The following is a 22,656-nucleotide window of genomic DNA, read 5'->3' as shown; positions in this document are numbered from 1 at the left end:
TAACCAAATATTCTGATAGTACTATAAGAATTATTGTAATAAAATGCACTTAACATTAAAACCTCTGCTAATGGTAACAAGTTTTGTCTTTTCAACTTATCAGTGTCTGAAGGTTAGCATTCTGAAAAGCAACCTTACTTCCTGCAAAAATAGGCCAAGTTATAAATAAATTGCATCAGCTGCATATAGACAGGTCTAAGTTTGCAGATATATTCTACCTGGCTCGAAGAGTCCTTCTATTGAATATCTGCATTTGAGAAATTTCCCAATATCTGCCATTTCAAGATAGTGAGCAATATTTCTATATGACGAAATCATTCTATGAAGCACTTCCACCAGTGAGTCACTAGGAAGGGGAAGGGAAGATCTTATTTCTATTCTCAGGAAGCTCACTCTATGAGCATGAAAGCTTCATTTTAATGGTTGCAAATGTTTCTGAGTCAGTAAGTCATTTTCCTCTAAGCACCTCTGTTGGCCCTGTCCCCACCCCCACGTGGAGGTACACATATGGTACACATATGACCAAACAGGAATTAAATTCAGTTCAATTTCTTCTTTATAAATAGGCTCTTTCTTCCATCTTCTCTCCCAAGAGAAGGAGCCCCCACTTGTTTAACTTTATAATTGTTTATTTCTCTGAATTTGAGTAACTCCCATTTTCTTCAGAGTTTCTATGTTTCTGTTATCCAGTGAATATGTTCAAAGATTTTTATGGAAAAGGAACCATACGTGACACTGTGGGATACAAAAAATGGAAAATAGAAAGGTCCAGTGTCAAACAAAAGAAGCTTCTAGTCTAGTGAGGAAACAACACACCTGTATACGTTCAACTCTGATACAAAGCAGGAATCAGAGAAAGAGGTTTGGGGTGGTAAGGTGCACACAGAGGGAGGATGCTGGATACGCTGAGTTTGAGATCTTGATGGAGCATTCAGAAAGATACTTCACTGGTAATAAGAAATGAAGGACTCAAGTTTGGAAGAAATGATATAGCTGGAGATAAATATATTTAAAGAAATCTACATAGATGTGAATATTGAGGCTATGTGCTTCGCTAAGGTTAAAGCAGGGCTTCTCAACCATGGAACTCTTGAGGTTTGGGGCCAGATAATCTTTTTTTGTGGGGGCTGCTCTGTGCATTGTAGAGTTGAGCCGTATTCCTCACTCTACCTTCTAGATGTCAGTAGCCCTTCCTCCCTGATTGTGAAAACCAAAAATGTCTCCAGACATTGCCAAAGGTCCACAAGGGGCAAATCTGTCCCTGTCCATAAAGTTACAAAATAACTTTATGTGGTAGAAGAAAGAAGAGAAAGACAGAAAGAGATGTGAAGAGACATTTGAGGCATTAAGTATTATCCTAGAACTCTTGGGTAGGGCAGGAACTTTAGTTTGTGAATGAAGATCAAGCTTGGTGAATAATTAGTATGTACACACAGACACTCAAAGAGGTGGAAAACCACCTATACATTTATACACGTGTTCTCTCTCCATATATATGGATATATATATACATTATATATTGGGAGAAAGAAAAAATGTATTCCTAAACTCTTTCTTTATTCATTCTTCTTATTCAAAAAGACTTTAATCAAAATATCACAAAACTCACATCAATCCTTTTTGAAAGAGGTTTAAGACAGAACCACCACCACCAACAAACAAGCAAACGAAATGAAAGTAGCTGTGCCTGTCTGCTTCCTTCTCCCCTTCACATTCACATCACTCACATGCTCAATAATCTATGTTCCCAATATACTCAAGCTCGCTCTCCCACTCCTCTAAGATATAACAATAATCTTAAGAAAGACTTAGATTAACCCAGCATGGCTGCCAGTGAGTGTGAAGATCAAAAACTGTGTCTCCTCCTCTGATGTTTACAAGAAAAAAGGAGGATCTCCGTTTGATTTAAAACAAGGGGATGAAATTCCAAATCCTTTGTAAATTCAGGAATCAGCAGACCATGGGACAGAGTTTCTGTTTATTGGAGATGCCTTCCCCAGAACCCCCAAAATTGACCAATTTAGTAGCTCTGGCACACCCAGAAAGCTAGATCTATTCCTCCTGTTTAGGCGTCCAACACCAACACGAAGAACATCTTTATCCAGCAAGTCCGTGGCCCTACCTTTGGGGGAAGGAGCGTAATCCAAGATTCCCTGACCAAGAAAGGATCTTGGAGAATGGAGAACATTGCCTAAGCATCTGCAGGAAATAGGTTTAGGGTGGAAGAGTCAGGCTGGAAGATGGTTCCCGTGACAATCATCCTCAAAGCCTTGCGAAACCAGGGATAAAACATACCGTATATAATAGGATTGAAAGTGGAATTGAAATAACCCAGCCAGAGGAAGGCATTGTATAAATCTTCAGGAGTTGTAAAATTAATGAAAGGGTCTGTGATCGTCAAGACAAAAAAGGGCAGCCAGCATAGCACAAACACTCCCATGACTATGCTTAAAGTCTTGGTGGCCTTGCTTTCTTTTTTGGATGATACTTTCATTTTGCTTTCTGACCCTCCCTGTTTCCTGGTAGGACCCATGCCAATTTGCCTCGCATGCTTCCTAGCTACCGTGAAAATGTGTACGTAAATCCCCACCATTACAGTCCCAGGGAGAAAAAAGGCTATAAAGGAGGCCAGCACCCCCCAGAGCTTGTTAAATAGCAATACACACAAACCTGTACAGTCAATGGCTGCAACAAAGTCTTCTGCACCAATTATGTTGAACTCTGAGAATACCAGGCCAAAGGCAAAAAAGATGGGGATGGACCAACTGATGACCAGAAAGACCTCTATTACAGGGATGGTAATTTTGGTGACATAACGCAAAGGGTCACAGACAGCATAGTAGCGGTCCACAGAGATGAAGCAGAGGTGAAAAATAGACGTGGTACACAGCATGATGTCACAGCAGCTGTGGACTTTGCAAAAAAGGTCCCCAAAATACCAGCAGGACTCAATGGACCTGACCATACTGAAAGGCATGACCACACAGCTCAACAAAAAGTCTGTGGTGGCCATGGAGAGGATCAGGAAGTTGGTTGGGGACTGGAGCTGCTTGAAGTGGGCGATGGAAATGATCACAACCAGGTTGCCCAACATGGTCATCACTATAGCACCAATCATGACAATGTACATGGTACAGGCACTCAACGCAGACCTCTCATTTCTAGGGCATGAGTTGTTGACCAAAGCAAAGCAAAATTGTACTTCTGGAGGGTTCCAAAGATCAGGTGAATTCATCGTCTTTGTCCTCTGGATACTATTCGTCTTTTCTAAAAATACTATGTTTCTCTCCTTTCTATAAAAGAAAGAGGAAAAATAATGAAAATTGTTGGCGGACAAATTTTCTGAAAGGCCCAGCTCGCTGCAATTCTAATCCCCAATTGAACTCCCTATCTACCAGGAGCATTGCTTCCTTTTTTTTTTTTTTTTAAAGATTTTATTTATTTATTTGACAGAGAGAGAGATCACAAGTAGGCAGAGAGGCAGGCAGAGAGAGAGGAGGAAGCAGGCTCCCCGCGGAGCGGAGAGCCCGATGCGGGGCTCGATCCCAGGACCCCGAGATCATGACCTGAGCCGAAGGCAGCGGCCTAATCCACTGAGCCACCCAGGCGCCCCCAGGAGCATTGCTTCCTAAATTTTAATGTACATAGGAATCACCTAGGGATCATTTTAAAACATAGATTCTGATTCTGGGGTGGAGGTTGACAGTCTGCCTTTCTCACTGGCTCTCTGGAGATGCCCCTACTATTAGTCTAAAGACTGTCCCTTAACTAGGATGGAACTAAAGACAACTAAATTAATATTGTCACCCAATGTCTACGTAACTCAGTGTTTAGCTCAAACAATAATTACAGTCTAAAAACTGTGCTTTTTTTCATTCCTTAATTTCTCTTGTGGGTATTTGCATATGCTTTGGATCCTGTTGCTCGTTATGTACTATTCAATTTAAGAAACATTTCTCTTTCCAATGTGAACAATATGGTTTTTAGCATTTAGAGCAATTTATGGTAAACTGAGAATGTGCTAAAGCCTACAAAATTATATGCATGAGTAATCTCAGAAAAAAAGAGGAAATACTGAAATGAAAGATTCTGTAAATCTCACGGGTTATCTCCTTTCATATAGCAACTGCATCCATGAATTCAAATTTCAGTTGAGGTCTCCCGTCCACAGATTGCAAGGCTTCCACTGGGAACAGATTTGACACATAGGCGTGCTCATTGTTTAAACTGTCACTTTACATAATTTATGCTGTTGCCCTGAAAATGGAGAATAGTGAGACTGACTTACTCAGAGTAGGACTGAGCTTTGATATGTTTTTCCAGGGACAAGACTGGATGTATGACTCTGATGACCAAAGACAAGTATTACTGAGATCTAAAGCCAGGTTGGAGAAATGGACTTTGGCCTGAGAAGAATACATTAAATGAGCATTTAAGCACCTTTGAAAATAATTTACCATATTTGCTACTATAGCTCAGCAATTTTTTTTATTGTGTATTATTCGGCATTTTAACATTATGGCACATTTTATTTGGATATAATAATTTAATTTCTCAGATTAGCATTTTTCTTTACATGTGTTTTAACTGTGCCAATCAAATATTATGCAATGGAGTTGAACTTGAGAAACCAAAACACAGAGAAGTAAGAGGTAAAAAGGATGAAGACTTAGTCCAGTCCTTTTTAGACTAGATTATCAACTTTGGAATAAACAGTATAAATTATCTGATCACTTATCACTTAAGCCATAAAATACTGAATATTTTGAAATCTTTTTTTTTTTTAAGATGGTGTCTTTTTTTTTTTTTAAGATTTTATTTATTTATTTGACAGAGATCACAAGTAGGCAGAGAGGCAGGCAGGGGCAGGGGGGGCCGGGAAGCAGGCTCCCCGCTTAGCAGAGAGCCCCAGGCAGAGCTCAATCCCAGGACCCTGAGATCATGACCTGAGCCAAAGGCAGAGGCTTAGCCCACTGAGCCACCCAGGCGTCCCTGAATATATTGAAGTCTTAAATACCAAATTAACTTCTTTAATAAATTGACTTTATTCTGCTTTTTATTTTCTTTGTTTTTGTGAATTTAAATTTTTTCTTTAATTCTTTTAAAAATTATTTTTAAAGGTAGCTAACAAATACCACAAAATTAATCATTTGTCACTGTCTTTCCATAAACACAGCATTCCTTGTACAAAATGTATACTCTTCAATAGTTCATGGTATAATTTGGGAGTTTGAAGTTTTATTTTGAAATCTTAATGCCTGAAAGAATTGCTATAACCTAAACTCTTGAGTTTGTAAGGTGAATGTCATTTATTTTCTCTTATTTCTTTTGTGTGGGAGGAAAGAAGGTATGAAACAGCTTCCTGAACTTAATCTCAAGTTTCTGACCCAAGGTTATGTATATCAGGGAAGGCTTTAAACATTTAAGCGTTAGAGCAAGACAAAAAGAGTAAGACACACACATTTATTTAAAAAGTTATTACATGGGTGAAAAAAAAAGTTATTACATGGGTGAATTGTGAAGATAATGTCAAAGGTAATAATACTTTAAGCCTCTACCTGTAAGTTCTTGGCCCAAATTACAAAAGCAAATGTGGCTGCTGGTCTCCTGCTTCCTTGAACAAGGAAAGTGTCGTGAAATCAAGTGCAATGAGGGTTTTGTTTTTTATTTAAGAATATAACAGAATAGGTTCCTTTACTTTGAAGATGCACTTCCAAAAAAGATACAATAATTTTAATAAAATAATTTTAAACAAAGTTAAACCCACCATGACATCTCACTTTTATCAGAGAATATTATTGCTATACCTTTATTTTATTTTTATTATTTTTTAACCAATAACATTTCCAGGGGTCAAATGAACAACAACATTGTAAACAATCGCAGGAGGCAAACATAGGAAATTATTAATCATTTTTGCTGGGAGGTAATAAGAAACACTTGCAAACAACTTTGTAGTGGAAGAAGAATTGCATTGTCTTTAATTTCAAACTTAATTCTTTAAGGGGAAAGATAACATAATAGACACAAGGACTGTGAAAGAATGATTTCCTTAGAATTACAAAGAAAAAATGAAAAAGGACTCACGTAATAATTTCCGGTAAACATCAAATACCTAAAATTCTACTAATATATATATATTTCCCCCAAATAAGAAGGACAATATCCATCAAGCTCAATAATGTATTATAAATAAAGTGGAAATTTTAGCAAAGGACATATCAACCTGCTTCCTCAGGCATGATTTTTCTTCCCTTTGTTGGTGACATAGCTCAGCCGTTTTACCTCTAAGACTATTTCTGTGGGGGGATAAAAGATATTGTGTTCTCTTGATGTATCTCGCTCACAAAATAGTTTCTTAGGTAAGGGAACTTACTTGTGAAGTAGATTTCAGAAAGAACTGCTGTGGGTCCTCCTATCATTGCCTCTTTAGAATTTCCATGATTTAAAAAAATGATCTAGATTTAATTTTTAGATCAGTATTTTAAGTTTGGTCCCTTTCAACATGCAAAAAAAACACACACAAAAAAACAAAACAAAACAAAACAACAACAACAACAAAAAAAACCCAAGGATAAATGCGTCTGATCTTTTTCTTCTTTTAATATGTTCTTCTCTGGCTTACCAGAATTTGTCTAAAGAGGTAATTTGGAGCTGAAACCTTTGAGAGATGAATTGTCTGTTGTGCTAAGGTTTCTTACCACGCAACTGGGCATTGCGCCTCAACGGCTCTCCTCTTTGCTGATATTCGACCAGAAAAGGCAGTAAGGCCCAAGCTCTTACGAATAGACTCTTGGCAGATTAGCTGTCGTCAGTACATATACACAGAATATGCCTCCTGAGGCTGCCTTACCTACTTGGTCCTACTTTGGACAGGTGTGTCCTGTAACAACATTCAGTGTGCTGCCCAAGAAGTGATTACAGCAGGTCCCCAGAGAATTGGCTCTGGGAGGGTGAATCCGTTCGTGTGACTATCCCCTTGACCTCACAGAAGGCCAAAGTGGAGAAAAATGAAAGGAAGGGAGGAAGGGGGGAGGATAAGGAAAGAAGGAAGAGTAAGGAAGGAGAAAACTTAGTTAAAATTCAAAAAGTGCTCACTCCACTTGTTACCAAATGATAGACATTTTTAAACACTTTAATCCTGGGGCACCTGGGTGGCAGTCAGTTAAGCCCCGACTCTTGGTTTCAGCTAAGGTCATGATCTTAGGGTCCTGGGATTGAGCCCTGCCTGGGCTCTGTGCTCAGTGGGGAGCCTGCTTGAGAGTCTCTCTCTCTCTCTCTCTCTGCCCCTCCCACTCATGCTCGCTGCTCTCTCTCTAGAATAAATCAATAGAATCTTCAGAAAAATAAATAAATAAAATGCACAATGGACTACATCACTTAAAAAGAAAATAAAAAATACTTTAATCCCCAGTGAAAATTTGATTTATTTATATCTTTTCCTTTTGCTGCCCTGCACAGTTCAGTGATATTCACACTGCAGTCAAGTCTATCATTTTCCAATTGAGCGTCTCAGCCAGACAAAAAGCACTAAGAACCATGTTTCAAACCAACCAAATGGAAAGTGAAAACTGCTATCACCACGTGGGTGTTTTCATGAACCCTGAGGGAAAGTGTTTCTATTAGTGTACTACAGTTCTAAACAGCAAGCTTCAAGTTGTTTACATTGACAACTTTGTCATCCATCAAGGACACAGACCTGTTATATCTCAATACTCAATGCTTTAGACAACATCAGAGATTCAGTATTCATTAAAAAAAATAGAATCAAATGATTTGTATTTAAGCTAACTAGTAAAAACCAACTTTATTTTGTCCTCTGAGGATTTTTCTTTATACAATGAAAAGCCTCAGTGAATGGGGATGGTTGGAAGATGTTGGGTTTTCTTTTTATGCTCATCTGGGTTTACAAAACTTTTCCTTCCAAACTTCTTCCTAGATAGAGCACTAGTAACATCATAGTATATTTTTATGAATTTTTGTTGCATCGGGCAGGGTCTAGTCAGAAAATTAAAAGGGGAATTATTATTTTAACTGAAAGAAATTCATTATGAAACTGTTTTAAGAGATACTGGAGGACTTACGGCCCATTAATGGCTTTGTTTGTCCAGGCTCAAGCTGAGGCTCAAATGTACGAAAATAACTCCTCAGGGAGCTTCTGAGATGATAGCCCAGAGACAGACTTGGCTGCTGCAGTCAGGTTCTGAGCTGTCTGACCCATCATCACAGCTCTCCGGGGGCTCCGCTGGGGCCAAGAAGACTACTGGAACACCAGGACTTGATTTTTACTGAGAGAACTTAGTTTGCCAAAGGAAAAACAATGGCATCCTTTTGATCTTAGGAAGATCTTTTCTGTCCTTGGCATGAATTTACCAGTGACCCACTCTCAGCTGCTCATCCCCAAGATGAGTGAAGTAGTATAGGATAAAGTATAAATAAGAATTAAGTCAAAGAAATAAGAATAAAGTGATAGAGGGTAACATAAAGATCTAACAATAAGTAAAAGAGAAAGGACGAGAGGCGAGAAGGAAGGAAGAAAGGAAAGAAGGAAGGAAGGAGAAACAAACCAGATTAATAGGTACTTTAAACTGCACATTTGAATTTTCAACAGGATTTTCTTCATTCGCCAAAGAACTAATAGATCTAAATTAAATGAAAAATAGTTTCAGGTGAGGTATATTATACTTGAAAAGCTTTGCAAAATATCCGGTCATCTCTTCTTATGTTTCCTTTTCCCCACTGGGGTTCAAATTTCTAGAGAATAGGGTTTAATTCCAGTTTATCAGCGTGTTCTGTTCTGTACCTCTCCGGGTAGGCATCGGTCACTATGCTCCGTACACAGTCACAGAAGGAGAAGTGAAAGGATACAACGTAATCACTGCAATGCAGTAAAATGAATATCAAAAAGCAAATATCAAAATACAACTAAAGTGTTTACTTACATATGACAATGAATGTACATGTGCTTGCATGGATATTTAAGTTATGATATTTCCGAATAATGGGTATTTTACAGACTCTGTGAAAAATTATGCAAAACTTTTTCCTGATATAAAATGAACCCCTAAGAGGTGTATTAAGTGAAATAACCAAGCGGCAGCACAACATGAGTTGGTACTTTGCCATTTTTTTTAAAGTGTGAGAGAGCAGAATGTGCGTATATGATTGTTTGTGTATTCTAGAGAGACATGTTGGAAAGTGGTTGCCTCTAAAAAGGACGTTTATAAGATAAAAGAACGAAGACTAGAGGGAAATTTGTTTTATGGTGTATAGACCTTGATTTCTTTTCCTTTTTTTCATATGCATGCACTCCTTTAAAAAAATTAAAAATATTCTTAAATAAGTTTTATTCATCTTATTTTTCTTTATGCTATCCAAACATGTTAATTTAAATTTAGATAGATGTAGCAGAATTTAAAAACCCTTATAACTCAGGCTCATGAAGCCTCTGAATTAGAGAAATGTGATCATTCAAATCCATAGTATTAACATAGTTTATGTTCAGTTTAAAAGGAATCTTTGTATATTTGTCATTTTCAGTATTTGTAGTATTTAAGAGTGTTTAGCAAATTAAGGCATTTATCACCATAGCTTTTTGATTCCCACTTAAAATACGTTATTAATTTTTTTTCTGTTTTACAATTCTTAATAAGTTTTTTATTTTGGTACAACACACACCCAGTAACTACACAAATATCAAGCATACAGCTTATGAGATTTTAAATACATATAGAGCTGTATAGCCATAATCCAGAAGAGACATAGACTATGTCTCTTGACATAGACTATGACTTCTTGCTCCTTTCCAGTTGTACCTCTCCCCAAGGACAAACCAAGGGGAGGGTGAGTTGCCCCCGGGTAGGGCAAACAGAAGAATGAGTTACTGGGGGCCAGTGATGCTTTCAGAAAAGTGGGAACTGCAGGAGAATGACTAAATGTGAAAATACAAAGAAAGGCCAAGTTGGACGTGGACAGACTTGATGCCTTTGGTGAGAATTTCAAAACCTTATCTCAGAACAATGAAAAGCTACATTTACCACATGTCTAGCAGGAAACAGATGGTATGGTCAGCCTGGGTGATTGAGGAGAATTTAATAAAGGGCTTATGTACAAAGACGTGGGCAGCATTAAGAAAACCAGCAAGAAACAGCCTAACACCCAGGGACAGCAATAACACTGCGTCACCACCCTGCAGGACCCAAAGTGCCCGGGGGAAGGGCACTGGTTACGGGAATTTAAGGGGATGGCTGTATATAGAGAGGGATTCCACTTGACCTTTCCTGAAGGAAGTCTGCCAGCTCCAGGGCAATGTGGTAGAGAGGTTGTCTGGGTTAAATACCTTCATTTCAACTTCCTTACATCCTGCAAGTGCTTCTCATTGGTAAAATGCCCCTGGGCACCCCAGGGCTAGGGGAATCCCTTAATTCTAATCCTAATTTGTGCTCTCTTCTAGGGAAAACAGAGGGAATCTAGTATAGAAACCATAGGTGATATTGGAGAGGACAGTCATTAACTTTAGAGTAACTGCAGAGTGGATTGGAAAGCTGTGAAATCTGCAGCAAGAACACAAGTTAACATGGATGGGAGGGGAGGCCTATTTACAGACGACCATGTATGTCCTTCTTTGAATAATTAATGTCTATATCAATAAATAGAGACAATTTGCCCATAGCCTAATAGCTATATATTTCATGCAGCTAGCTAGTTAAAGGTATCCAAATAGATGATTCCATTTCTATTTAGATAGATTTATATCTACAGACAGTCCTAGTCTAACAACCACATGCCATTGTCCCTCATACTAAAAAGCTGGCCATCCCTGTAGTGATCTCTCCCTTCTTGGGAAACCCCTGATGCTGTTTCCATGATAAGCATACAGGGGTGGGGAAGGACACATGACCAACGCTCTCTCCTTTGACCAAATTTTAATCAGGCTACTTTAATCCCTGTACTTAGCTAGACCAGATACTGGACTTCCCTCTCTGCCTTTGTAAAATCCAGTTTGAGCAAGAATCCTGCTCAGTCAGTTTGCAAAATTCTCCCACCCTTGGTATCTAACCAGCTTCAACCTCTTATCATTCTGGCCCGCCTTCAGGAAAAATTCTGATGAGTCAGTCTAACAAGAAGTTCCTTTGACCCTGGTGTTTCCTCTTAGTGATTTTCCACCCACTGTCCCACACTCTATTCTTTGGGTATAGATCCCCACTGGAATTTGTGGGAGTCAGAGCTGAGTCCAATCTCTCCTACAATACAAATCACGCTGTAGTAGCCTCCCTTGAATAAAGTCTGTCTTGCTACCTTTAACGAGGGGATGAATAATTTATTCTTTAACACACACACCATGCAGTGATTTTTTTTTAAAGATTTTATTTATTTATTTGACAGACAGAGATCACAAGTAGGCAGAAAGGCAGGCAGAGAGAGAGAGGGGGAAGCAGGCTCCCCGCTGAGCCAAGAGCCCAATGCAGGGCTCAATCCCAGGACCTTGAGATCATGACCTGAACCAAAGGCAGTGGCTTAACCCACCCACTTAACCCACTGAGCCACTCAGGCGCCCCTACAATAAATAATTTTTAATTAAGAAAGACAATAAAGTCAATAGAAGTTATCTTTCTATCCAGAAGAAAGAAATGGAGTGAAATAAATTCATTTCAGCTAACTTCAAGGACAAACTAAAACATTACTTCTTTATTTATGGAGATTGAATGGCTTATGTTTATATCTATGATACATCTATATATACTTCATTCATCTATATATATGTATATACATATATATATATACATATATATATATATACTTCAGTTACAACTATATATACTTCAGAGACCTCAAATTAATTTACAAATAAGTTTTCCAAACAAACAATTATTAATTTGAAAAACATTCAGTAAGAAATGTGGGATTACTACAGACCTGTTGCAAAATACTTAGGAAGAAGACAGAAGCAAAATGTACATAAAAGATGTCAGTGCCTTTACTAGTAACAACTTGTAAGAAACACTTGGTTCAATGTTGAACAAGCATGTGGGATAGGTACTTGTTTTTCCAAAGAAAATCATATACTGGTGTCCCTGGAAAGATAGTGATTTTTTTTAAAAGGAAGAAATATTACAATGGTGAGATGTGGATCATTATCACTTTACAAAATAGTCCACTATTTCCAAGTTTCAATTATTAAAGGAAAGGGAGGAGATTTCCATTTAAGAATATAGTACATTTACTCAGTAATCATTGAAATGGACAAAAAAAAAAAAAAGAAATGGACAAATCCGGCTTACAATCCTGTTTAGTGGTGGGGTTCCACAAAGACAGGGATTCTAAAGGGAACATTATGAAAAAGAAACGGTCCAAACACTTAACTATGACAGTAAAGAGTGATGTGAAATTAGGATGCAAGTAACATTGCTGAAAATTAAATTATACAAACTTCAGCTTCAGGAGACATTAGAGAACAAACAGTATGAAACCCTAATTTTCTAGCTGAAACTCTGGGAGATACAAAGGAATTCAAAGATTGCCAAAATAGTCTCACCTGGCACTGCCAGATAGCAGGACCAGGAGAGAATTCAGAAATCCCAGCTTCTGTGCTCTTTTCCTTCACCTCTGTATCTCCTCTGTCTCAACAAAGTAACAAACAAGGAGCCTAATATTTTCACAGAATTTTAACTCATCCAAGGAATATTCAGTTGACTTCATTCTCTCCTTTCCTACACTCTCCTATAGAAACACTGAATAAAGAAGGACTGTATTTTTTTTAAATTAAGATGATTTTTGTTTTCTCCACCACTCAAACCGTGGTGCCCTAAAAAGCATGTCCACAATCTCATGACACCACACAGCCCACTGCCACAGCACCATTCATCCTTCCTACCCCTTGCCTGCATTCAGTTAAAGAAGTCATTCTTGGTACAAATCAATAGTGCGTGTCCGAGATGAGAAGATCTCCCGATTCAGGCAGAGTTTCAGTGCCTTTCTGAACCATCGGTAGGAAAAAACATAGATGATAGGGTTGCAGGCTGAGTTGAAGTATTCAAACCAGATAATGATGTCAAAGATCAGTGGTGGTGTGATGAAGTTAAGAAGGCTGTCAACCAGCGTGTCAATGATGAAGGGAAGCCAACACAAGAGGAATATCCCCACAGCGATGCCCAGAGTCTTGGCAGCTTTTCTTTCACGTTTGGTAGCCCCAGCCAGGTTTTTGCTCAAGGTGTTGATCTGTTGAGCCTGCCTTGTGGCAACCACAAAAATCTTCACATACAAGCTGATCATGATGAGGCAGGGGAAAAAGAACATAGGAAAGTTTAGCCAGCCCCAAAACTTATTGAATAGCAGTTGGCAACTGCCAACACAAGGCATCTCTTCCAGCCACTGACTGAGCACATTCTCTACCACATCTGTGTAGAGGAAGAAGGCAGTGTAAACTGCTGGGATTCCCCACCCTGCCAGGATGTACCTGACAGCCACCCTGACCGTGAACTTGGAGGGATAGATCAGGGGCTCGCAGATGGCACAATGGCGGTCAATGGAAATGAAACAGAGATGGAAGATGGAGGTGAGGCAGAAGAGGGTGTCCAAGTAGGTATGCAGGCGGCAGAGGAAGTCTCCAAAGTACCAGCAGCTCTCTACTGAGCGAATGATGCTGAGGGGCATCACTAGCAGACCCAGAAACATATCAGCCAGGGCCAGGGAAAGCAGCAAGAAGTTGGTGGGAGAGTGAAGCACTTTGAAGTAGGACACAGTAAACACTACAAACAAATTTCCTAGGACCGTAATCACCATGCCTAATGCACAGGCCAGGTAGATGGCCAACCGAATGTCCAGAGGATGGATTGTCCTGGGGCAAGACCCATTCACCTGGTAGCAGAATGTTGTCGAGTGTTCTTCAGCAGCTTGGATGAGGACAGCGCTCATTTATGGTTTCTTCTTTCCCTCTCTCTCTGGGAACTGGCCACCTGTCCCATCCCCCAAAAAAAGATGTAGAGGAGAAACTGAAGAGTAGTCTGGAACCTAGTACAATTTCCTCAGGTACTGAATAAAATGTGCTCCAAAAATCAAAGCAACATGGGATTTAAGATCTCATAAGTGTCGCTTCTCTGCTAAGTCTCTTTTGTCTGACTGGCACTTTTGAAATTAGTGTAGACTATATCTTCAAGGAAAAAAAAAAAGAATGTAAGCTAAATGTTCCCACAAAGACAAAACAGGCAATGTCACAGTAGGTGTTATATAATTATTGAGAGGGTGCCTCTGCCATTTTGATAAGTTTATACCTTGTCAAGTGTAAAGTGAAACTTTAAGTTATAAGTCTAAACCAAGGGAAGAATTCGTTCTTTGTAACAAATCATCATTTGGGGAAGGAGTAACTTCTGGCTCCTCTCTTCAAGAATTAAATAAAATGACAGTAAAATGAACAGCTTTTTAATACTTGTCAACTTTCCCAAGAAAATAATTCAAAATGCAAATAATTAAAACTGTAAAGAATGACCCAATTTCAGTTCTGCTGCTGCACAATTCTTAAAGAGAACACACATTGTTTATACATCTCTAAAGAGTTATGTGGTTTGAAAAAGTATTTCTTCTATCTTAGCACTAACCTGTGACATTTTAAACAAGTTCTAATAAAATGAATTCAACGTATCTAAGCTGCTTACATAGGTAGGAATCAGAATCACTTCATGAGAAGAAGCCCTTCCTGTAGCAGGTGAACATAGGTATGTAGAATTCTCTCCCAGCAGCAAAGATGACAGATGTGCAATCAGGACATGATTTTATACTCCACATAGAAACTAGTCCTCAGTGTTGTATGTCACACAAATGAGGGCTAGAGGAGCACCAAGGGACCTAATTTGCATGACTCTCAAGTTTCAGTAGTTTGAGGCTCCTACTCGGGACAGGATCATTTATCCTGCCAATTAATTAGAGATAATTGAAGACACTGGTTTTATATATTTTAGTTTTATTTTTGGTAAGTTTCATATATCCCTTCGGCTTGAGGATTATTCGTATACACTTTTTTCAACAAGATAGTTGAGAATAATTGATCACAAGCCCTTTGGTTTGTGACCCCCACATTGGATTCATCATGTTTTTGTTTTTTTTTTCTTTAGCTCTTATGTTTTATCTTGGTTTAAGAAATCAAAGTAGATGAAAAAGTGCCCTGAACACAGAAGTTAGATTCTGGTTCTGTTACTGCTTGGGTCATGATTTACACCCTCCATCCTTCTGTCTCCTAATTGGTAAGAGTACCTATAATTAGACTTACACGTCCCTACTTCACATGGATATTATCAAGGAAAATAATATATTCAACCATATTCTGCTCTCTCTGATTCTTGGTACCAAACCTCCAGAGGATGAAATGCCTCTTTATGGCCTTAGAGAGATCATTACACAACATAAGTCAAAATGACGTTGCAAAAATGACATAATTCTAAAGGTGACAGAGATTACATCTGCCAGCAGAGCCTTTCATAGAAGGTGTAGAGGTCAAAAAGAATGAAGGAAAGAACATGAAGAAAAAACTGAAGGAAGTTGGCAGGCATCTCTACCTTCTCTACACAGTCTGGGCTAAACCCAGTAGTGATTGCTGAAAATTTGCCTTGTACGAAGTCCATGTGCACCGAAACAGATTTCTGACTCCAGAACTTGATAATCAGACCAGGAAGGATCCTGCATTACCACAAACCATGACACTCCTCAGTTTATAAGGCATAGTCCATCGGCAATCAGCCAGGAAGTCCTACAGTTCTAAGTTTAATCTGACCAAGAGTGTGTGAAAAATAGGGACAAATCCCTTACAAATAAAAAAAAAGGCCTAAAGGAGGAAATTCTCTCTTAAAAAAAAAAAGTTCTGTGTTTTTTTGTTTGTTTGGGGGGATGTATTACATCAAACCTGAAATGCAATATGCAATCACAAGCCTATTTGGAGATACAGAATTTCAAAAGACTATTTCTAGTTTTGTGGTTCCTAGATCAGAGATTACCTAATTCTCTGCACCCAGCTTTCTCATCCAATAATTCAGTATAATACACTACCTACACAACAATTTTTTCATGACGATGAATGAGTATTAAGAACAGTTCCTGTCACAGAGAAGGCAGAATTGGACAGACAAGAGTGTGAGTGGATATTAGTTCAGACGCTGTGTCAACCCTCCCAAGTTAAGGCTCTCGTCCCCTCTTCCACTGACTTTCAGAAATACATTCCAGTTACATAACAGCTAGGAGCAAAAGTCATTGGAGTCTAGAGCCTGTAGGTTTTCTTGCTTATCTCAGGATTCAGTGATGCTCCTTTCCCCCCGCTTTCATCAAAGTGGCTATTTATTTTAAGAAGCAGGAAATAAGTGTAAGTGAAATGTTTATGAGATAGTCAAAGTGTTGTTTAGATTTAGGATTTTAACAATAAGTCTTGCTATTTTAATATCAGTAAAGCCACTAGTCTAGACCACAAGACAGGAATATTAATGTTTTCCCCCCAAAGCAATGTCAGACTCCCTTGAAATAAACTATGAGTTTTGGTCCAGCAGAGAGAAAGGTGACTAGGCGATATTCTACAAAAGAATAAAATCTAACCAATGATCTCAAAAGAACTTGTAAATCTTCAGCAATGTTGGGGATAGGCAGTTAGTAAGTGTTTAAGAATTGTCTCTACTCATTTTGTAGTCTAAAACAGCAATTACTGTTGATGACTCAGGTCTGAGGAAGCCAGGGCTTTCTTTTTTTTCTCTTACTTTCTTTTCTTTATTCTAACAGAAAGAATTGTAAAAAAAAATTCCCTTGAAGGTAAATAAATATATAAGCTATTTCAGAACTTGTTTAAGGAGTATAAATTTTCCAGTTTTTAATAGCCCCTCTGTAATACAAAGACCAATTAAATGCATATGAAAGGGAAAATTTAGGTTAGCAGTAGATGAGGTAAAAACCATGGTATTTATCAAGAGATAGACCTGGATTTGAATCTTATAATATTGGAGAAGTTGTATAATCTCTTAAAGAAACTGGGGTTTGAGCTAGAGGTTATAGGGAATGCTAAGATTAGATATTTCAGTGGTTGGAAACGGCTCCCTTGTTCAATCTGATGACACATTCCTTTGACAGTTTTCCCTATACCCCAACCTGGGCAAAATTTTCCCCATCCATATTCCCATAGCTTATTGTGCCTGGCTCTATCACAGGACATAATACCATGTTGTGTCATTAAGTGGCTATGTCTCTCCTATTAGCCTGTAACTCCCTTGCAGCCAGGATTTCAGTTTTATTCATCTCTGAACCACAAACACTCAAAGTAGCCCTTGGCACTTAGTAGATGGTCAGTACATGTTTACTGAACTGAGTGGTTTTCAATACAGAGAGCACGGTGTCCATGACAGCCATCTCCTCCTGAGGTAATGGCTGCTCTAGTCAACCTAGATACATTCTGGAAAGAGGAACATTGGATATGGAATAATAATGGAATGGTTCACTTTTCCTAGGACTAGCCACCTCCCACTTGAGAAGAGCATGTGGTATTATTTTGAGTATTATTTGAGCTGATATTCATGGGCATCTTGTACATGACAAAAGTTCTTTATGAAGGTGAGGAGTGATTATGACTGCAACAGAAGCTTCCACTTGCTCTTTCATTACTCCTCTGTTTAGCTATGCTTTTAGTGGGCAAAAGAAAATGCTGGCCTACAAAAAGGACCTGTGGCCTCAGATCCGAGTTCCTTGATATTGTCACATGTTTTAGGCTATTCTGAGATCAAACGACATAATGAGTTATGTACTGAGTGATGGGCTGCCCTTCCTGTTCAGTCCCTAGGTTCTAGAGTTTCAAGTACCTTGCTGAATCCCTAAAGAGGAAGGAAGATTCATCATGGAAAGCAGATGGTAAAATGTTCCTGCCATCCTGCAGTGCTCTATTACCCCATCAGATGCAGGAAGGAGGTCTCGCTCAGCCTAAAGCCTGAGGAACTGCTCCTGCTTCTTTGATTCTTCAAACAGAAGGAGTACCCTAGCCTCTGGCATGTTGCCTTCAGGATTAGGGGCAGAGGAAATAGCCTCCTGAAGGATTGTAACCTGCAATCATTAAAGAATAAACCAATACTCTACTAAGCATCTCAAAACCTATTTTGATTTCAAATCCTGTCCCTTGATAATAACAATAATTTGCTGAAACATCTCAAGACCTAAATATGATATATTCAAATGACCAAATAATAAGTACAGTCCTCAGGAGACACTTTAAAAAAATATATATCTATTCATTTGAGAAAGAGTGAGAAAGAGAGCACACAAGCAGGGAGAAGGGCAGAGAGAGGGAGAAGCAGACTCCCCGCTGAGCAGGGAACCTGATATGGGGCTCCATCCCAGGATCCAGGGACCATGACCCAAGCCAAAGGCAGGTGCCCAACTGACTGAACCACCCAGGTGCCCCACTGGAGGTTCTTAATATTCAACAGAACATATAGATCCAGAGAGTATCGGAAATTCTCAACCTGATAGCGATATTATTAAATGTGTTTTGGAGTAATGAGTCACTCCCAATAAATAGTTTACCATGAGGATAGAGTCAAAAAAGCAAAAACGTTCACAATAGCATTTAAGATTTATATATTTGTGTGTATATATTTGTGTATATTATATATTATGTTACATATATTTATTATGTTATATGATTGTATAAATATATTTATATAATTTACGGATAATTAGACAAAATTATATAAATAATTTTATACATAATATATAAAAGTGTATAAATTATATAATTACATATCATTATATGATTATATGTATTATGTGATAATATTATATATAATTATATTAAAATTTATATAAATATAAATATAAACATTAGAAACCTCTAGGGTTAAGATGTCCTGCCTGGATGAGTGATGTCATTTGGCCAGATCATAGAATGGAGGGGTTTTCTTAACCAAATATTCTGATAGTACTATAAGAATTATTGTAATAAAATGCACTTAACATTAAAACCTCTGCTAATGGTAACAAGTTTTGTCTTTTCAACTTATCAGTGTCTGAAGGTTAGCATTCTGAAAAGCAACCTTACTTCCTGCAAAAATAGGCCAAGTTATAAATAAATTGCATCAGCTGCATATAGACAGGTCTAAGTTTGCAGATATATTCTACCTGGCTCGAAGAGTCCTTCTATTGAATATCTGCATTTGAGAAATTTCCCAATATCTGCCATTTCAAGATAGTGAGCAATATTTCTATATGACCAAATCATTCTATGAAGCACTTCCACCAGTGAGTCACTAGGAAGGGGAAGGGAAGATCTTATTTCTATTCTCAGGAAGCTCACTCTATGAGCATGAAAGCTTCATTTTAAAGGTTGCAAATGTTTCTGAGTCAGTAAGTCATTTTCCTCTAAGCACCTCTGTTGGCCCTGTCCCCACCCCCACGTGGAGGTACACATATGGTACACATATGACCAAACAGGAATTAAATTCAGTTCAATTTCTTCTTTATAAATAGGCTCTTTCTTCCATCTTCTCTCCCAAGAGAAGGAGCCCCCACTTGTTTAACTTTATAATTGTTTATTTCTCTGAATTTGAGTAACTCCCATTTTCTTCAGAGTTTCTATGTTTCTGTTATCCAGTGAATATGTTCAAAGATTTTTATGGAAAAGGAACCATACGTGACACTGTGGGATACAAAAAATGGAAAATAGAAAGGTCCAGTGTCAAACAAAAGAAGCTTCTAGTCTAGTGAGGAAACAACACACCTGTATACGTTCAACTCTGATACAAAGCAGGAATCAGAGAAAGAGGTTTGGGGTGGTAAGGTGCACACAGAGGGAGGATGCTGGATACGCTGAGTTTGAGATCTTGATGGAGCATTCAGAAAGATACTTCACTGGTAATAAGAAATGAAGGACTCAAGTTTGGAAGAAATGATATAGCTGGAGATAAATATATTTAAAGAAATCTACATAGATGTGAATATTGAGGCTATGTGCTTCGCTAAGGTTAAAGCAGGGCTTCTCAACCATGGAACTCTTGAGGTTTGGGGCCAGATAATCTTTTTTTGTGGGGGCTGCTCTGTGCATTGTAGAGTTGAGCCGTATTCCTCACTCTACCTTCTAGATGTCAGTAGCCCTTCCTCCCTGATTGTGAAAACCAAAAATGTCTCCAGACATTGCCAAAGGTCCACAAGGGGCAAATCTGTCCCTGTCCATAAAGTTACAAAATAACTTTATGTGGTAGAAGAAAGAAGAGAAAGACAGAAAGAGATGTGAAGAGACATTTGAGGCATTAAGTATTATCCTAGAACTCTTGGGTAGGGCAGGAACTTTAGTTTGTGAATGAAGATCAAGCTTGGTGAATAATTAGTATGTACACACAGACACTCAAAGAGGTGGAAATACCACCTATACGTTTATACACGTGTTCTCTCTCCATATATATGGATATATATATATACATTATATATTGGGAGAAAGAAAAAATGTATTCCTAAACTCTTTCTTTATTCATTCTTCTTATTCAAAAAGACTTTAATCAAAATATCACAAAACTCACATCAATCCTTTTTGAAAGAGGTTTAAGACAGAACCACCACCACCAACAAACAAGCAAACGAAATGAAAGTAGCTGTGCCTGTCTGCTTCCTTCTCCCCTTCACATTCACATCACTCACATGCTCAATAATCTATGTTCCCAATATACTCAAGCTCGCTCTCCCACTCCTCTAAGATATAACAATAATCTTAAGAAAGACTTAGATTAACCCAGCATGGCTGCCAGTGAGTGTGAAGATCAAAAACTGTGTCTCCTCCTCTGATATTTACAAGAAAAAAGGAGGATCTCCGTTTGATTTAAAACAAGGGGATGAAATTCCAAATCCTTTGTAAATTCAGGAATCAGCAGACCATGGGACAGAGTTTCTGTTTATTGGAGATGCCTTCCCCAGAACCCCCAAAATTGACCAATTTAGTAGCTCTGGCACACCCAGAAAGCTAGATCTATTCCTCCTGTTTAGGCGTCCAACACCAACACGAAGAACATCTTTATCCAGCAAGTCCGTGGCCCTACCTTTGGGGGAAGGAGCGTAATCCAAGATTCCCTGACCAAGAAAGGATCTTGGAGAATGGAGAACATTGCCTAAGCATCTGCAGGAAATAGGTTTAGGGTGGAAGAGTCAGGCTGGAAGATGGTTCCCGTGACAATCATCCTCAAAGCCTTGCGAAACCAGGGATAAAACATACCGTATATAATAGGATTGAAAGTGGAATTGAAATAACCCAGCCAGAGGAAGGCATTGTATAAATCTTCAGGAGTTGTAAAATTAATGAAAGGGTCTGTGATCGTCAAGACAAAAAAGGGCAGCCAGCATAGCACAAACACTCCCATGACTATGCTTAAAGTCTTGGTGGCCTTGCTTTCTTTTTTGGATGATACTTTCATTTTGCTTTCTGACCCTCCCTGTTTCCTGGTAGGACCCATGCCAATTTGCCTCGCATGCTTCCTAGCTACCGTGAAAATGTGTACGTAAATCCCCACCATTACAGTCCCAGGGAGAAAAAAGGCTATAAAGGAGGCCAGCACCCCCCAGAGCTTGTTAAATAGCAATACACACAAACCTGTACAGTCAATGGCTGCAACAAAGTCTTCTGCACCAATTATGTTGAACTCTGAGAATACCAGGCCAAAGGCAAAAAAGATGGGGATGGACCAACTGATGACCAGAAAGACCTCTATTACAGGGATGGTAATTTTGGTGACATAACGCAAAGGGTCACAGACAGCATAGTAGCGGTCCACAGAGATGAAGCAGAGGTGAAAAATAGACGTGGTACACAGCATGATGTCACAGCAGCTGTGGACTTTGCAAAAAAGGTCCCCAAAATACCAGCAGGACTCAATGGACCTGACCATACTGAAAGGCATGACCACACAGCTCAACAAAAAGTCTGTGGTGGCCATGGAGAGGATCAGGAAGTTGGTTGGGGACTGGAGCTGCTTGAAGTGGGCGATGGAAATGATCACAACCAGGTTGCCCAACATGGTCATCACTATAGCACCAATCATGACAATGTACATGGTACAGGCACTCAACGCAGACCTCTCATTTCTAGGGCATGAGTTGTTGACCAAAGCAAAGCAAAATTGTACTTCTGGAGGGTTCCAAAGATCAGGTGAATTCATCGTCTTTGTCCTCTGGATACTATTCGTCTTTTCTAAAAATACTATGTTTCTCTCCTTTCTATAAAAGAAAGAGGAAAAATAATGAAAATTGTTGGCGGACAAATTTTCTGAAAGGCCCAGCTAGCTGCAATTCTAATCCCCAATTGAACTCCCTATCTACCAGGAGCATTGCTTCCTAAATTTTAATGTACATAGGAATCACCTAGGGATCATTTTAAAACATAGATTCTGATTCTGGGGTGGAGGTTGACAGTCTGCCTTTCTCACTGGCTCTCTGGAGATGCCCCTACTATTAGTCTAAAGACTGTCCCTTAACTAGGATGGAACTAAAGACAACTAAATTAATATTGTCACCCAATGTCTACGTAACTCAGTGTTTAGCTCAAACAATAATTACAGTCTAAAAACTGTGCTTTTTTTCATTCCTTAATTTCTCTTGTGGGTATTTGCATATGCTTTGGATCCTGTTGCCCATTATGTACTATTCAATTTAAGAACATTTCTC

General features: G+C 38.7%; 3 protein-coding genes across 3 annotated transcripts; all 3 read right to left on the bottom strand.

The window, feature by feature from the left end:
- Positions 1-2,191: 2,191 nt before the first annotated feature.
- LOC123942027 (trace amine-associated receptor 4) lies at positions 2,192-3,235 on the bottom strand. Its single transcript, XM_046005949.1, has one exon. It carries the CDS (start codon positions 3,233-3,235, stop codon positions 2,192-2,194), a length of 1,044 nt encoding a protein of 347 aa, XP_045861905.1.
- Positions 3,236-12,900: 9,665 nt separating this feature from the next.
- Positions 12,901-13,914, bottom strand: LOC123941912 (trace amine-associated receptor 5-like). The gene has a single exon (XM_046005752.1). The coding sequence runs from the start codon at positions 13,912-13,914 to the stop codon at positions 12,901-12,903; it is 1,014 nt and encodes a 337-aa protein (XP_045861708.1).
- A 7,193-nt stretch (positions 13,915-21,107) lies between these two features.
- On the bottom strand, positions 21,108-22,151 carry LOC123941911 (trace amine-associated receptor 4). Its single transcript, XM_046005751.1, has one exon. It carries the CDS (start codon positions 22,149-22,151, stop codon positions 21,108-21,110), a length of 1,044 nt encoding a protein of 347 aa, XP_045861707.1.
- Positions 22,152-22,656: the final 505 nt, after the last annotated feature.

Source organism: Meles meles, chromosome 5, assembly GCF_922984935.1.
Source record: "Meles meles chromosome 5, mMelMel3.1 paternal haplotype, whole genome shotgun sequence".
Taxonomy (NCBI): Eukaryota; Metazoa; Chordata; class Mammalia; order Carnivora; family Mustelidae; genus Meles; species Meles meles.
Note: the sequence above shows the minus strand (reverse complement) of the source record. Positions and strands in the feature narration are given on the sequence as shown.